Source organism: Epinephelus lanceolatus, chromosome 21, assembly GCF_041903045.1.
Source record: "Epinephelus lanceolatus isolate andai-2023 chromosome 21, ASM4190304v1, whole genome shotgun sequence".
Lineage (NCBI taxonomy): Eukaryota > Metazoa > Chordata > Actinopteri > Perciformes > Serranidae > Epinephelus > Epinephelus lanceolatus.
The window spans coordinates 36,805,656-36,818,906 of record NC_135754.1 but is presented as its reverse complement, the minus strand read 5'-3'; the positions used below and the strand labels follow the sequence as shown (position 1 = coordinate 36,818,906).

The following is a 13,251-nucleotide window of genomic DNA, read 5'->3' as shown; positions in this document are numbered from 1 at the left end:
TGGCCTTCGGAACATAAAGCACACGCATACAGTGGGAGGAGATGTTTTAATAAAGTCAAGTCAAGTCATGCTTCCAGACGCTAAAGGTGAAAACACAAGAACAAAGTCTGAGATTACAGCATTAAAATACAAAATATTAATGAATAAAATAAATGACTCTTGTTACTATGACAATATCTGTGTGAGATTTCTACCATGTGCAGGTGGAGGCAGAAATCTCACAAAGAGACATATCTCCACTCCTGGAAATATGAAACCCAACCTACCTGCATGGACGGATACCACAAGAGGGAAGTGAGAAAATGTGTTTTTGTAGTTTGTATGAATTCAATTTTCCGCTGTTCCCAGAGCAGACAGTGTGAGAGAGACTCAGAGGAGAATAGAAATCCATTGGGGTTCGATCCTGAGCTCACACAGGCGGCAGTGGGTCCAGAGTCAGCCTCCTCCACCCTCAGCACTCATTATTAATTAAACTTGTTGAAGTTTGAGGCTCCCAGGTCTGCTGCCGCTGTGAGTATAAACCTCCCATCAATTCCCTCACCGTGTCTCTGACAGGTGCAACAAGATTCATTCTTAATTGAAAACGCCCGACTGACTGCAATTTCAAAAGGGGATGATTGATTGATCAAGCCCAGAAGCTAGACGCCATCCACCTCGCTGCCCTGTGAGGAGCGCCGTCAAATCCACCGGCGGGATCTCAGCGCCGAGCAGAGTTCATTTGGATACTCAGCGAGCTGAATGAGCACAAGCAGCCTGGCAAATTGAATTCTCACTTGTAGGCAAGCTTCTCTTAATTGTGCATGACAAATTGTCCGAACGGAATCTGGAAAGTTCCATTTATCAAGCTGTCCATTTGTCTGCGTTTCCGTCCCTCTCTAGCAATGCTTCTTCTGTTCATCCATTCATCAGTCCGCACACTCAGGAAGTCCCAACTGTGCTGAAAGGTGCAACGTGTGAGACATGTTTAGTTTAAAATGAGCTAACATTATTAACAGAATGTCAAAGACGTCTGTGTTGCAGGAAAATCTACTGAAATGAGCATGCTAACCAGTTAGCCTCGGCCCGTCCTGTCTTGTAATACAGTCTGAACCTCGAAACAGGGAGTCACTGTAGCGTCCAGTCCGCCCTCAGTCCAACATGAGAGGATAATGAAGTCATGCTCAGTCTGAAGTGCTGCAGGGATGGAATTTTTCTGTCGCCCAATGCAGAGGTTAGTATCGCCCTGGTTCCCTCGTCAAAACCCCAACAATTACTGCAGGAAATAAACTCTGTGGCGAACAATGTTTTATGATACTTACACATTTGATTCGGCAAGATCATCACTAATGAATGGAGAAGCACGGCAGTGTCCACAAAAGTTACAAACTCTGAAGTGCAGCGGACTGCTTTTCTGCGGAGGTCTGGATAAAAGCCAGCGCCACACCGAGGCACGTAGACGAGGGAAGCACTTCTTGTATGACATCACATACTAATCTTTCAGTTTATTCTCTTCGCTGCTTCACTGTTGGCTTTTCTTGGCAAGTCCCGCCTTACTCTGCCTCTGATTGGCTACACTGCACATCTTGATGCGTCTCTCACATGTCTCGCCCACAGACTGTATATATTTAGTAGATTTGCAGTGGACACTGAGAAATAGACACAGGAGGGGCCGAGAGACGAGCTGAGAGACAGAGGACAGACAGGGACATACTGATGTCAGGTGTTATCTGCAGGACGTCTTCATGCTCTAATGTCCCAAAAAAGGGACTCACGAGAGCTGTTTGTCCTGACGTCTTTGTCTTCTCTCACTACACAGAAGGTGATGCTGAGACAACAATCCCACCACGTGGTCCACAGCTGTTCTGGTGCTTTCAATCACATCACATGATCTTCATCGGTCGATGGAGTTCTCGACGTTCACATTCACATTTTTTGTTTAATGACATTTTGTCCCCGTTGGCGTCACAGTTGAGGTTCAAAGTTCATTCTTGATATTGGAAACAGGAGATGAGGAAACAACCATGTGGTCCATTTAGTAGCTGGTGCTTTTGATGGTGTTTCATGGACTTCATGCAGCAGGAGGTGACCTGCTTTACATCTCCGGTGTGTGTCTGTGTGGAATAAACACACTGCAACTGTGCATTTAGCGCAGTTTGGACAAAATGGAGCAAAGGCGGAGATGAAGTAGTTTTTCAGCTGGCCAATTCATCACTCCTTCTATCCTCCTCTCACTTATTGATCTTTCCTTTCTTTTCTTTTCCCTCTTCCAGTCATTCACTGCTGCATCGATCCAAACTTTCCCGTAAGCAAACAAGCCGCTGCTTTTAAAAGTGAAACTTTCAGACCTGAATCATTGTCTGCATGCAGTCCAGACTAACCTGCGGTGGGGCCCTGAGACAAACTGAGCCGAGGGCCCCGGCTGAACCTCTCTCCTCCCACGAGTACCCATCATCTCCAATACATGCAGTGAAATATACAGCTATATTAATTACATTTTGCCCGGAGCCCCAGCAGACCCGGCGGTCCTCCTGGGAAGCTGCCTGCGCCCTTCTTTGTGTCAATTAGTTTGTGATGATTTAATTAAATACATGTTTATTTGGGGATATGCACCATTTAAACTACCACTGAAATTAAATCAGCTAAGAGAGTCTTCACGCTGGATATTTATACAACTCTATTTTTTACAAGAAATCCCCCTCAGGATAAAGACGCCTGAAGGCCCTCATCATGTCGAGTGATGATGTCGGGTTTTTTTTATGTCACCCTTACAAGTCTGTAATAATTCATTCATTTTCTGTAACCACTTATCCTATTGGGGGTTGTGAGGAGGGTGGAGCCTATCCCCGCTGACACTGGGTGAGAGGCGGGTACACACAGGGCTGACACATAGACACAGACAACCATTCACACTCACATTCACACCTACGGACAATTTAGAGTCACCAATTAACCTGCATGTCTTTGGACTGTGGGAGGAAGCTGGAGCACCTGGAGGAAACCCACGCTGACACAGGGAGAACATGCAAACTCCACACAGAAGGGCTCCTCCACCCTGGGGTTTGAACTAGGAAATCTCTTGCTGTGAGGTGATAATGCTAACCACTGCACCACCGTGCCACCTAATAATTGTAACTGTAATAATTCAGTTTATCACAAACTGACGCACAGTGAAGTCGAGGATATTATTAGGGGCCGGGCAGCCTAAGCTTCCAGGACCCTATTGTTTTGCTGCATGTTCTTCTTCTTCTTCCGAGGAAATCCTACTTCCCATGCGCGAAAAATCACCAAACTTTGCACAAAGGTCCAGTCCCATGCCAGATTGCCTCAGCTGCAAAAACAGGTCAATAGTCCTGATGGTGGTGCTATAGCAAGCCTGTAAAGTTCAAAACTTTGAAAATTCACAACAAATCGACCGTATGTGCTACAGATTTGCAACTTTCATCAAACTGTAGCCCCAATACTGAAGAAACTTTTGTACATTTAAACCTATTAAAAATTATGAAGTTCATCACTCTGTTTTTTTCAAAAACTGTAAAACTTCTTAACCCTATGTCCTCCCACAATTTTTGCTCAATTGACATCAAGCTTGCTACAGAACATCTTCAGACTGTCCTACAAAAACTATGTTTCTCAGATTTTTGATTTATGAAAAAATGAGCCTACAGTGCATCAAAATGTTTGACTGTAAATGGTACTGTAAACATATACGCGCAAATTCTTGCTAAATACATTTTCAATGTTCATGAAGAAAAATGACAAAATTTTGGAGTCATGATAGATGATGTGTGGCAAATATCAGAATTTTATTTAAAAACCTGAATTTTTGACAGCATTTTGAATTTTGCTCTAATGCGAACAATTGGAGTCAATGTAAAAATGGCATTTTTAAACATCAGTTTTTCACTTATGGAGCAAATCAGTCATTGTTACAAACAAATTACCAACATCTCCATGCTGTCTAGATGCAATTTGTGTATTTTCGGATTTTTGTCTTAATAACTGAATTTTTGACAGCCGTTTGAAATCTGCCTTTACACACTAACAGCTGCTGTCTTGCACACAGGTGATTGGCTTAGTCAATTTGTGAAGCTACAGGTGACATTTCTGTTTGCCAGTTAGCTCAGTGAGTTAGAGGATGGTTCTTGGTGTTGAAGATTGTGAGTTCAAGCCTCAGTTCATGCAACATTTCCATATGAGAAATCTACCCAAACTTTGCACAAAGGTCCAGTCCCATGCCAGATGTCCTCAACTGGAAACACAAGCCAATAGTCCTGATGGTGGCGCTACAGCAGCCTCTAAATTTCAAAACTCTGAAAATTCATAACAAATCAACCATATGTGCTACAGCTTTGGAACTTTCACTTTGCCTAAAATTGCCCGGCCCCGACCATTGCTGCGCAGCAGCTGTAATTTATTATATATTTGGGTGGGAATCACCAGAGGCCCCGGGATTCAATCATCACGATATATAAGTCAAAACAATGCTAAAACAACGTTGAAACAACATTTAATTCTAATGGCTGTAAAACGTTAAACAAAATTCACATAAATCAGCACCGAAATTTCAGCATTGAAACTATTTTGTTTAAAGATTATGAAACAACATTGTAAAATCAAGGATGATTCATCTTTCAAAGTCAAAACATAATTCAGCAGTGATTCACGCATGGTGTGTGACGCTGAGTGATAAAATATATTGTGATTTATTACCTTGTTTTTAACAGTCATTTATGTCCCCGAAGGAAAACTTTGTCAACATCAACAGTTTTATTGAATAAAATAAAGTTTTCAGTCTGTTCATGTCGATTCATTCATTTTTATTGCAGCAAAATCTTTATAGTTGACTGAAAAATAAGGATTTTATTATTCTATTAGGCTACCAAAAGTTTAATTTGTATTTGTAATATTAATAATCTATATGCGCCCATGTAATGATGCAATTCTGCCACACATGGCAGTACTATGTTGTAACAATTTTCCCCCCACAGCCCTATTATATATTAGGCTGTAATATTTATGTTATTCATTTATTTATTATCTATTTTAATTATTTAATGTCACATTGTTTGAACTGTCTCACTGTTTCATGCTGATCCTTTAGAAGCACTTTGTAATTAAGGTTTCAAAAGTGCCAAATAAAAGCAGCCCGGATCGGGCGGGAAGGTGACGTCATCACCCGGTCAGCTGATCACCTGATCAATAAGAATCAGGTGAAAAAAACAGAATGCGGCTGAACGCAGCGTGGTTTGGTTGTGCATCAGTGACGCAGAGACGCTGCTGTGGTGTGATGAAAGACAATATGTAACGTGTGTGAGCTTCTTCACCACAGACACACACCTGTTGCTTTTACCTGCGGGGACTAAAATAAGCCGTTTACAACCCGGAGCTCGGTCCGCTGGAACCGTCTGACGTCACCGTGTGAGAAGTCTGCAGCAAACGCGTGGAAATAAACAGGATACCTGCACACTGTCTGCACACTGTCTGCACACTGTCTGGGACAGGTGTTGTCAAAGGTTGGTGTCTGCTCACGTTTGCTCCTGTTGAGCGTTTAACAGATAGGGGAGACCGGGTTTGGTTGGAACAGTCCATTCAGAGTCAAGTCACACATCTACTGCAGGGGTACTCAACTAAACTTCAAAGAGGTCCAGTTAGAGAGAATTTCTGAATCCGAATCTGAATCCAGCTAAAGGTAAACACACACGTTCATTTCTCCTTTCCGTTATGTTGTCAGATAATTATACTAACAATCCGAGCCTGTCTGTGTGAAAAAAATGCACTTTTAGTGGACGTATTTTGACGTTGTTTGACGCTGTCTGAGTGCCCTATTATTTAATATAGCGTGTACTCACGGGCTGCAGGCAGGTCAGCCCTAGCTTCATACTGGAGACATGTCACATATTGAACATCCTATCACTCATTTAGACAAAAGCAGATCGGAAAATAGGGCCCAGGTTGAAAAAAACATTAGTTCTCCTTTAACATCTCAACCGATTTTACAATAAATAATCTTCTCTCCCTGTCTCCCGCTCACTCGCCTCTCTGTCTTCTCTTCCTGTATCGCTTTCTTTCTTTTTCTATAGTTCCACCTTTCTGTTTTTCTATCGTCTTTCCACTTGTCACTCGCCTCTCACCTCTCCCATCTGACTGTAGACCGTCACAATGTTAATCTCCTGGAATGCAGATATTTGATTGGCTGGGTGGAATCACGTGGGATGGCTTAACTTGCACACAGTTGGTCTGTGTGTTTCCTGATCAGCCAAACCGGTGCTGTAAAGACTAGCAAAACGGCGTCTGGGTCCAGACCTCAGTCCACCTGTATGTGACTGTATGACCACTTCCTTTTTGACCTTGCAATGGCTGAATCCAAATGTCCAGACTTCACCGCACCTGCAGACTTGTGGACTTTGCGGGCACGTTCCCGGGAAGTCTAGGAGTGCCGAGGGCTCCAAATCCACAATTCAGCCAGTCCACAAGGGGTCTCATGTGGACTTTCTGCAGACTTCCAGAGAGTCCGCTTGGGGTGCAGACTTCAGCAGACTTCACTGATTTAATAACCCACAATTCACTGCTATATGGACGGTTAGGCCTATTAAAATGCTACTTGAATTGTGTAGGTCAGAAATAATATTCAACAACATCATGATACACAAATATGTGCAGGTATGGGCTGTAGAGGGAGTGAAAATGCATTTTATTATTGCAGCCTATCACATCATAATATCCTCTCTAATATCTTAATATTAAAACTATGGTGTCTGCAACATGTTTGAAAGTAATACAATTAGTATAATAGTAATATAATTTGATCATATCATCTAATCTCAGCATGGTGATGATGTTGCCATGGAGATCTTAGGTATGATTACTGTTGGCTTTAGTTCTCAGTAGGCAGAGTGAAGCACTCACAACGAGGGTGTGTAATTTGATTCCCTGTGTTGTTCACATGTCACTCCTGTCTTTCCTGCAGTCAGCCAGTCTTTACAGTTTCTGCACGTACATGTGTACAGTAATTCCTCATCTAAACGAACACCTCGCAGCATGTTTTAAATGTCGGTTGAATTTAATTGTTGCCACAATTGCTGATAATTTTTCCTGCCTTTCCCTGTGATGGTATTGAACGACTTAATTAGCAGCCTCACTGTAACAGAAACGGCTCGGCTGCCGGTTTGTAAAACATAATGTTTGAGTCTAATGTTTTTTGGTGCATTTTGTATGATTGATTCGTTCAGAACGTGAGTGGTGACCTGTTTGTAATTTTGCACTCTTGAGTTTTCTTGTAACGACTGAGAACCACAGAACGAAAACGAGGTTTGGAAATGCAGTTAAAGCTCAGCTCAGACCAGAGATTTGGGGACGAGCCGAAACCGTTTTAGAACATAGCAGAGAAAAGTTGCAGCGGTGTGAACTGGCCGCTCTCAAGCCATCTGATGGTAAAGGTACTGAATAATTTCCAGCCAGTTGCTCTCACCTCCTTGGTCATGAAAACCTTTGAAAAATTAATTAAAAGTGAGTTTCACCGTCAGACAGAGGACAAATCGGACCCTCTGTAACTTGCTTACAGAGCGGGCAGAGGTGTAGAGGATGCCACTCTATACTTACTACATCTCCTGTTTAATCATGTGGAGACTCATGAAGGCTCATGCCAGATTTTATTTATTGATTTTTCCTCTGCATTCAACGCTATCCAGCCACATTTACTCGCAGAGAAACTCATCTCCTTTTTTAATTTGGACCTTAACATTGTTGGCTGCATAGTGGACTTCTTAACGGTTAGGTCACAGTGTGTGAGGGTGAATGGTGTTTACTCTGCTTCTCCTCAGGGCTGCTGCTTGCCCCCCCTTCTCTACATCATGTACACTAATAATTGTCAGAGCAGTTATGACAACAGGTACATTTTGAAATTTGCTGACAACTCTGTGGTTGTTAGCCTGCTACAGGGGCATGAACAAGGTCATGGACCTGTGGGTGATGACTCTATGTCATGGCGCAGTCGGTCATTTCTCCACCTTAAGCCTAGTTCACATTACACGATTTTCACCCTGATTTTGCATCGCAGAGACTCTCATAATCTTTTGAGTGTTCATACCTGGCGACGTGTGTTTCTGTCAGCGGGAGTCTCGCCAAATGCGTTACGACCTGTGTGTGCACACCACAAGATTTCTCCACTGAGCCCTCACTGACAGAGCCCCAGATAACGCGGTGACGTCACCAAACTTGGAGACGACACATGGTAAAGGCATGGATATTCTTCCCAGTGTTGAATCAGATCTGCCTCCAGGGCCTGGGTCCAAACACAACGTGCTCCCCGTGATCCTGTGGACGACGCCATTGTTGTTGTTGCTTGCCGGCCGGCTTGTCAGTGTTGCTAGATCTTGGGAGAGAAACAAGCAACCAGGGCTATGGAAACAAGCCCAAAAGAAGCAACTATCATGCATTTAAATAACTTATTAGACGGATATATATAGAGGAAGGTGACGTTTAGAGAGCAAGCCTAAAGTTGAGGCTAATAAACGGACCTGGCAACCCTGCAGCTTGTCCTCCTCACATTTCTTCCGTCCTCCTGCGTGCTGACGTGGGACGTATCCTGCCTCTCATTGGCTGATGCTCCATCTCAGTCGTGTCAGACTTCTCCAGTTTTCTAGCATGCCAGATATCCAGTCCCAGTCGCAGACGGGGGGTGACTTGCTCGTAGGCGTGTTCACACGAGGACTCGTCGTGGCAGACTATCTGCCGACTCACCTCCGACCCAAGGTGGCTCTCAAGATCCTCTGCGACGTCAAAATCATGGTGACAATCGTGTAATGTGAACTAGGCTTTAATGTGGCCAAAACTAAAGACATGATCATTGACTTTAGAACAGCGCCCCCTGCTGCCATTTGGACCAATGTGAAGGGGACTAATATTCATCTGGTGGATAACTATAAATATCTTGGTGCAGTCATTGACAGCAAACTGTGTTTTGAGGAGAACACAGATGCAGTTTGTTCCAAGGTACAACAGCGACTTTTCTTCTTTAGGAAGATGAAATCTTTTAACGTATGCTTGACTATGATGATTTTGTTTTATCGTAGTTTCACTGAATCAGTGTTATCCTTTTGTATGGTGTCATGGTACAGAAGTCTGAGTCTGCAAAACAAAAACAGACTTCATGGCCTTGTTAAAGTGGCAAGCAAGATCACTGGAGCGAGTCAGGCCCAGCTAGACCATATCGCAACAACAGGCTCTGAGGAAGGCGAATGCCATTATTGACTGTTTCCACCGTCCCCGACATAGGGAGTTTGACTTGTTGCCCTCGGGACGTTGTTTTAGAGTGCCAGTGGGCACAATTAAACGATTTAGGTCCTCTGTTGTCCCAGTGGCCATCAGTCTGCTGATCAATAGTGGCTGTTACTCAGCCTACCAGGTGCAGCAGTGGTTCTATTCTGCAGGCTTTGTATGACATTGCACTGTGTTTTGTAGTTTTGTGTGGCGTACTATGACAGTGCTGCAGAAATCATTTTCCCTAGCTGAAAATCTGAATCTGAGCTGGTGTCACCTGCAACTCAGCTGGTCAAATCACCAGTGGCTGGTTTTAAAGCACATCACCTGTTTCAACAGCCAATCAGCTTGTAGTGAAGTCCGCTGGTCAAGTCAAAATGGCCGCAGACGGCGTGTTGGCTTGCTGCAGCAGGTGCTCCGTCCCTGCCGAGCCCTCTGTTTCCGTCCTCACGGTGTGTCCGTGTCGGACGGTGGGTCGCTGCTGCTGCTGGCTGTATGTGCTTATGCCCTGCCCACACACACATTCTCATTGACTGATGGCGTATTGATTATGAATACTGTCCATCTGATGCTGGTTTTGTTTCATCTCTACTACAAATGCCTCACCTCTGCAGCAGCTGCGCCTCTCATTCATTGATTTGACCTGATCAGCTGTGATGTACAGGTTTTAAGTTATACCAGGATATAAACGTTGACGGTTATCTATTTGCGTATCTGTGATATTGGGGGAAAAAAGAGTCACTTTGTTTTCATTATTTTTTGAGGGGAGACTTTTTATACAAACTTACATTAACAAAATGGTTTCAAGTTATGGTTGCTGTACCGTTGCAACCCTACTGATCAATTATCCACCCCCATACTCAAACTCCACAAACTGCTGCTGAGGAAAAATGGATCTTATGAAGAGTCCCACTTATGCTGCGTTCATGGACCTGCAAAAATGTCTGCATGTAAAGAGGGGACACAGAGGAATACAGAAGACGTGAAAGAACAACTAGAAAGTGTGCTGACCTGTGTTGCTCTGCAGTGTGGGCAGTTGTTGCCAATGCTGGAGTAGCAACTTTCTCTGCAGGATTCTCCTCCGTTGAATCAGACTTTCACTGAAGGGCCAAAATAGATTTATTAAAGTCTGAAAACAGCCAAGAGAAGGTGCAGAGGTCGAGTTTTCTCTCAGTTCACTTGAATTTCAGTCAAGCTTTAATAGTTAAAATATGTCAGATATTTTCTAAATGTCCATAAAGTTGTGTCCATGAAATTACAGTTTTTCAAAAGTTCTGTGTGAGGCGACTGGAGCTGGAGCTGAGTTGCTATGGAGACAGGGGTCCGCTCCTGCTGTTATGTCAGCTGGTTTTGATATGAGCGCCCAGCTGTCCCACTGATGTGTTTCCTCTCCCTGTCTCCACCTGTCCAGGTGCAATATTTGAGGAGAACGCAGTGCGGGACGATGAGGTGTTCCAGCTCGCCGTGTCTGACCTCAGTCTGAGCGATGACATCCTGCAGAGCGAGAAGATCACACACTCTATTAAACTCATCGAGCCCAACAACCCTTTCCAGGCGGTGCAGGAAGGTAAGGACGCCGCGTGAAGCGTGTTTACTCTGTGTGACTGTGTGTGTGTGTGTGTGAGATGCTTCCTGTTCAAACTGCAGTGCTTTTTGTTGTTGTTGCTGCAGTGTTGGTGTGTGTGTGTGTGTGTGTGTGTGCACACGTCTGTCTCGCTCGCTGCGGATTGTTAATCTTTAGGTTTTGCTGGTTGTGTCTCTTGGTGAAGTCTCCTCACGGCTAATGACCCAGGTATCGACCTCCTAAATGCTTTTTAAATCACGGTGGCTGCCTGCTCTCTTTCTCCTCTCAGAGGACGCTGTTGCTCTTTGATGCTGCTCCGCACAGCCGCTCCTTTGCCTTCTCTTTCCTCTGTCTTATCATTCCCTCTGAGACCGATCCTCTCTATCTCAGTCTCTCCATCACTCACTTCCCTCTTCCTCTTTCTCTCTGTCTCCGTCTCTGTGGCTGGGCCCTGGTTCCTTCTGTGCAGAGGAAGCTAGGGGGAAGCACTGAGTCGAGCTGTGTGCTGTCATTTTCCATGGAGTTGCCAACAAAGAGGCTTGTCGTCCTCTGAGCTGTGAGCAGAGCTAATCTGCTGCAGAACCAGAGTGTTGATGCTCACACACAGTAGTGATGATGATGAAGATGATGATAAAGTATATGTTGAATGATGCTGATACAGTGCTGATTGTTTTGCTGCAGATAATGAGGATGATTGTGGTGATGATGTGACTGATATTGATGTGAGCGTTGAAGATGATGATGATTATGATAAAGAGTCATGTTAACAGTGATGTTAATTAATGCACGGTAACGTCTGTTGTGATGAAGATGATGCTGATAAAGACATGACTGTGAGGGCGAAGGCTTTGTTGTTGATGGTGCTGATAAAGATGTTTGATGACAATTGAGATGACTCTGATGTTGAGGAGTAAGCAGGTAAAATAATTAGTAATAATTAACAGGAAATTAGGGGAAAAATGTTGTTGTAGAATATTTATTTTATAGAAATACAGGATTTTATTTGGTGCAATAATCCCAGAAATCACAGGCTCATGAGCTCTGATTTTTGCAGTGCCGCTTTTATTTGTTAATATATTTTGACTTGCACATCTCACCCAAAGGTCATTGCAGTTGTGTTTTATGGATCTCTGCAGGCTTTTCCTGTTCAGTAAACAGTACCTGACAACGGTGTTGTTACTGCACCATCTTTGATCGCTCTGTCAATATTTAGTAACCTGAACAAATCTCTTCCACGGCCTGAAAGCAGACTTCGTCAGAGAGACAACTCCGACTTGTTCATGTTACAAACTATCGACTCGGCGAGTGCGATCACAGAGATGACGCACTTCAGCTCAGTTTCTCACAAAGGTTTTTACTTTCAGCACAAAGGGTAAAGCCTCAGGCGCTGCCACATTGTTTCAGTCAGGTTTCGTAACAAAGCAGGAAGTGTGAGGGCGTCTGGGCCCCTGATATGATGGGGGTTTTTTCTGCACCTTTTCTCTCACGTTGTTTCTACTATGGGCGTTCTGTATGATCAGCTTCATTCATCACAGGGAGGGCAGAGGTCAGAGAGAACAGCCTCTCTTACTCGAGCCAAATATCTGTGCGTTCCTGAGAACACTGTCCAATGAGAATCACCTTGTGATGAGGTAATGTTGGTCACAGAGCAGCCGTAAATATGCAGGGAACAAATAATTTGCATTTTAAAAATTGTATTTAAAGTCTTGTTTTGTTGTTGGACATCACGGCATTCATAGTTATTTTACATTTTTACAGTTTTCAAAGCAAAACTATGGATTTCTTAACTTCACTGTTTTAAGTTGGAATAAACTGTCATTTTTAACCCTTTGAAACCTGAGCAAATTGACTTGATTGAACAGTGGAAAAGGCAATGAAGAAATGACCCAAAATTAGCAAGAAATTAAAAAGTTAAAGTAAAAAAACGCTAAAGACGTCTCAGTTTTTAAAAATAATTTTCTCTTATTTTATTTCATTATTCATTTTTAATCATTTTCTTGTGACCTCTTCCTAATTTCTTGCACTTTGCGGGACATTTCTTGCCAAATTGCTCTTTGCCTTTGTTCTCGTGTTTCCAAAGAAATCAAACCAATTTTCTCAGTTTCTCAGTTTTCAAAGGTTTAAACGCTGATGAAGGCGTGTTAATGCACTACAATAAATCGAGTGTCGATCCAGGTTTTAAAGGTTTAAAGCTCTGTCGCCAGAAGAAAATATCTTGGCATTGTACATTTCTGTAAGCCACAGATAAGTTACATTTGCACACTTCAGACGTGTCATATCAAAGTTTCTAAAGTGCCGTAGTGTATGAGGTGACTGTGTCGTCAGGAGGTGGAGGGGATGGTGGATGGTGTGTTACTGAGGTACTGTGTTTTCAGCAGCTTTTTAGGCACAAATCTGGGTATTATAAGCCAAAACATAATCATTTGTTCATCATAACCAAGTGGTTTTTG

General features: G+C 43.4%; 1 protein-coding gene across 2 annotated transcripts in view; it reads left to right on the top strand.

The window, feature by feature from the left end:
* The window catches only part of grid1b (glutamate receptor, ionotropic, delta 1b), an 860,177-nt gene that overhangs the window by 22,564 nt on the left and 824,362 nt on the right, over nucleotides 1-13,251 (top strand). For both annotated transcript variants that reach the window (XM_033611152.2, XM_033611151.2), the window contains exon 2: nucleotides 10,649-10,804. In XM_033611152.2, the coding sequence (XP_033467043.1) occupies nucleotides 10,649-10,804 (156 nt within the window). The remainder of the gene's footprint in view (nucleotides 1-10,648; nucleotides 10,805-13,251) is intronic.